Below are 3,893 nucleotides of genomic sequence, written 5' to 3'. Positions count from 1 at the left end.
GTAGGAGTGGCTGTGTGGTAAGTAGCTTGCTTACCAACCACATGGTTCTGGGTTCAGTCCCACCTCGGGCCAACCAAAGCCTTGTGAGTGGATTTGGTAGACGGAAACCGAAAGAAGCCCGTTGTATATATATATATATGTGTGTGTGTGTGTGTGCGTGTATGTTTGTGTATTTGTTTGTCCCCCCAACATCGCTTGACAACCGATGCTGGTGTGTTTACGTCCCCGTAGCTTAGTAGTTCGGCAAAAGAGATTGATAGAATAAGTACTAGGCTTACAAAAAATAAGTCCTGGGGTCGATTTGCTCGACTAAAGGCGGTGCTCCAGCATGGCCGCAGTCAAATGACTGAAACAAGTAAAAGAGTATGTGCTCTCTTATGGCTATAGGCATTTAATGAAGAAAAATGGTTGTCAGACGTTCTCTAACCATTGCAACACTCCTTTAACTCTGACATCAGAAGCGTCCACTGGCAGGCAAAGTGGAACAGTAGCTTATGGAATGACTAACATAACATTGTTGACTAACAGTTTCTTGACTTTCAAAAGTGTTTAACATAGTAGCATCTAAGTCACTATACTTTCAGCTTTGCAATATTTCTGTGAGCTGACAGCTTCAATACATTAAGGACTAAATTTTCTATAAAAATTAATCAGGCTCAGGGATTGTCACAACTTCCACCATACTGTAAGAATATGTAACTTGAGGATTGATTTAACTTCTCATTAAGTAAGTGATTTCTATCCTTATCAAAGGAAAGTCAAAGAAACAGCCCAAAATCAGTATTAACTAGATTTAATAATCACCACATGGTTTAACCCTTTAGTAGTTAAGCCAGCCATATCCAGCCAAAATATACCTTTTTTATGTTCAGGCTGGCCAGATCTAGCCTCTCACACCTACCCTACAATATCATTCTAAAAATAGACAATCACATCATCAAAATTTCAAGGATGCAAGATAATGCATGATTAATTCAAAACAATGTGAATTAATAAAAAAGCATTAGATTTTACAGAGAAATCTGAATACTAAAGGGTTAAGATGTTTCAAAAAAAGAGTTGATTTTCTTTGTGATAACTTACCAATTGGCTTGCAACCAACAAGTCATTAAAGTAAAGTTCATTTGTTCAGGTAAAAATTTATACCCCAAGTTTATATTTACAAAAATTATAATTTTCACAGTTGTGTCTGTACCTTCTTTAGTATCTACTATATAATATCCTATCTCTCTATTATTTCAGAATATCGAATGATATCAGCACAAGAGAATTTTTTACTCTAGACACATCATCAATATTTATCATCATGCAAGAATTATAGGAAGATATACAAATAGATATGACTCTGGATATCCATGGCAGGATTACTGTAAAATATTTCGTCTGACTGAAATTATTTGCAAAATTTGTCTGATATGTTTGAAATGTGCACACAATGATGTTTTTTTGATTTGTAATTAAATTTGGATGAATTTACAAAGAGATTTGCAGCATCTTTAGATATTGACAAAAAATCAGTTGATGGAGATTTGGCAGTCGAAAGGTTTATTAAGAATATAATATACAAAGAGAAGAAAACAAACATCTGTATATTGTGTTGAGGATGAGAAAAATTATGAAAGAGAAGCAGGTTACGTGTAAAATGCAAACAGAAAAGTTGCATTTTTCTGATGAGATGCTGAAAGCATATACCTGTGATATCTGTAAAAAATCATTCTCACAAAAGGCTCACCTAATTACACACAAACGTATTCATACTGGTGAAAAACCTTATCACTGTGATATCTGTGGTAAATCATTCTCACAAACAAGTTACTTAACCACTCACAAGCACATTCACACAGGAGAGAAACCATATCACTGTGAAATTTGTGGTAAATCATTCACACAGAGCTGTCAATTAACTATACACAAACGTATTCATACAGGAGAGAAACCATATCACTGTGATATCTGTGGTATATCTTTCTCACAGAGTAGTCAAGTTACCGTACATAAACGTACTCATACAGGAGAGAAACCATATCGTTGTGATATCTGTGGTAAATCATTCACTCGAAATCATCACTTGACTACTCACAGAAGCATTCATACAGGAGAGAAGCCATATCACTGTGACATCTGTGGTAAATCATTTTCTGAAGTAAGGAACTTAACTACTCATAAACGCATCCACACAGCAGAAAAACCATATTCTTGTGATATCTGTGGTAAATCATTCTCTCAAAGAAGTCACTTAATTAGCCACAAACGTATTCATACAGGAGAGAAACCATATCATTGTGATATTTGTGGTAAATCATTTGCACAGAGATATACTTTAACTAAACACACATATATTCACACAAGAGGAAAAGTCATATAACTGAATCTGTAGTAAATAATTCTCTGTAATGAATAAACTTAACAGTCTTTGTTGCACTGAAGAATAACAGTATCAATGACAAGTCATTCAATAAAAAGAATATGTTGTTGAAAGTTATAGATGATATTATAGTGTGATAACCACCTCTTCATCATTGTCGTTGTTTAACGTCCACTTTCCATGCTGGCATAGTTTGGACGGTTTAACTAAGGGTTGGTAAGCCAGAAGGCTGCACCAGGCTCCAATCTGATCTGGCAAAGCTTCTACAGCTGGACGCCCTTCCTAATGCCAACCACTCTGAGAGTATAGTGGGTGCTTTTTATGTGCCACCGGTGCTACTATTTATGTACATTGGTAGGAGATCATCCTACTGATATTTGTAATGAAGACATTTTTTCAGAATAAACAAACCATAAAAGAAATTTTTTCATGATAGCTTAATAGGCTATTTGTGTTATTCATTTGTTGTTTATTTCCAATTTTACATGGTGGCACGGATTAGACAAATGTACTATTGTGGCATTGTTTTACAGACAGATGCCTTTCATATTGCTAATGTTTCAAAGGTGCAAAACCAGAGACAATCCAATGATAGAAAAAATATTGCAAATCACCTCTAAAAGATGACTGATATTTTTGGAGAAGCTCAAATGTAAACAAACACAGTCACACAAATATGTACATATCATCATCATTGTTTAATGTTTTCCATGCTGGCATGGGTGGATGGTTTGATAGAAGCTGATGAACCAGAGGACTGTGTCAAGCTCCACCTACTGCCAACCACTTCACAGAGCATACAGGGTGCTTTCTTTTTGAGTGGTATTGGCACTAGTGAGGCTGCAATGTAAGTTGCAAGACAAGCTGCTTTAACTGAAGGGGTGTAGTATGAGAAAGATTGCCTTATACCAGGTGATGAAAGGCTAAAGTAGGTAGAGAGACAAGAACAGGTGTCTTGCAGTAGGGGAGATACAGGGGCACTGCCGTTGAAAAAGAAAAAAAAACAAAAACAAAAAGATGCTGGTGAAGTGCTGTCGGTATACCTCCAAGCTACAGGAAGGAAAATATAAGAAAATTGGTCCAGAGAATTGGAAAATGTGAAAAGGTTGTTCAGTCTGCAAGAGTTTGAAAATAGAATAGTGGAAACAGAGATGAACAGTTATTTCAGGTATGGTCTGTGATGAGTATCAGTTTTGTAGGGAATAAGGTGGAGACAAAAGGAGGTAGCACAGGTAATGTGAAGTGTGGATAGTCTGCAGGAAATACACTGCCAGAGATGAGCTTAGAGGTACATCATCATCATCATCATCATCATCGTTTAATGTCCGCTTTCCATGCTAGCATGGGTTGGACGATTTGACTGAGGACTGGTGAAACCGGATGGCAACACCAGGCTCCAATCTAATTTGGCAGAGTTTCTACAGCTGGATGCCCTTCCTAACGCCAACCACTCAGAGAGTGTAGTGGGTGCTTTTACGTGTCACCCGCACGAAAACGGCCACGCTCGAAATGGTGTCTTTTATGTGCC

General features: G+C 36.9%; 1 protein-coding gene across 4 annotated transcripts in view; it reads left to right on the top strand.

Annotated features, from left to right (window-relative positions):
- Positions 1–2,806, top strand: part of LOC128248727 (zinc finger protein 239-like) — a 6,820-nt gene extending 4,014 nt beyond the window's left edge. For all 4 annotated transcript variants that reach the window (XM_052970702.1, XM_052970701.1, XM_052970705.1 and 1 more), the window contains one exon: positions 1,243–2,806. In XM_052970702.1, coding sequence (XP_052826662.1) covers positions 1,604–2,365 — 762 coding nt within the window. In that variant the 5' untranslated portion in view covers positions 1,243–1,603 and the 3' untranslated portion in view covers positions 2,366–2,806. The remainder of the gene's footprint in view (positions 1–1,242) is intronic.
- The last annotated feature ends 1,087 nt before the right edge of the window (positions 2,807–3,893 follow it).

The sequence above is a fragment of the Octopus bimaculoides genome, chromosome 9, assembly GCF_001194135.2.
Source record: "Octopus bimaculoides isolate UCB-OBI-ISO-001 chromosome 9, ASM119413v2, whole genome shotgun sequence".
In the NCBI taxonomy this organism is placed as follows: domain Eukaryota; kingdom Metazoa; phylum Mollusca; class Cephalopoda; order Octopoda; family Octopodidae; genus Octopus; species Octopus bimaculoides.
The sequence above is the reverse complement of the archived record's forward strand: the minus strand, read 5'-3'. Positions and strand labels throughout refer to the sequence as shown.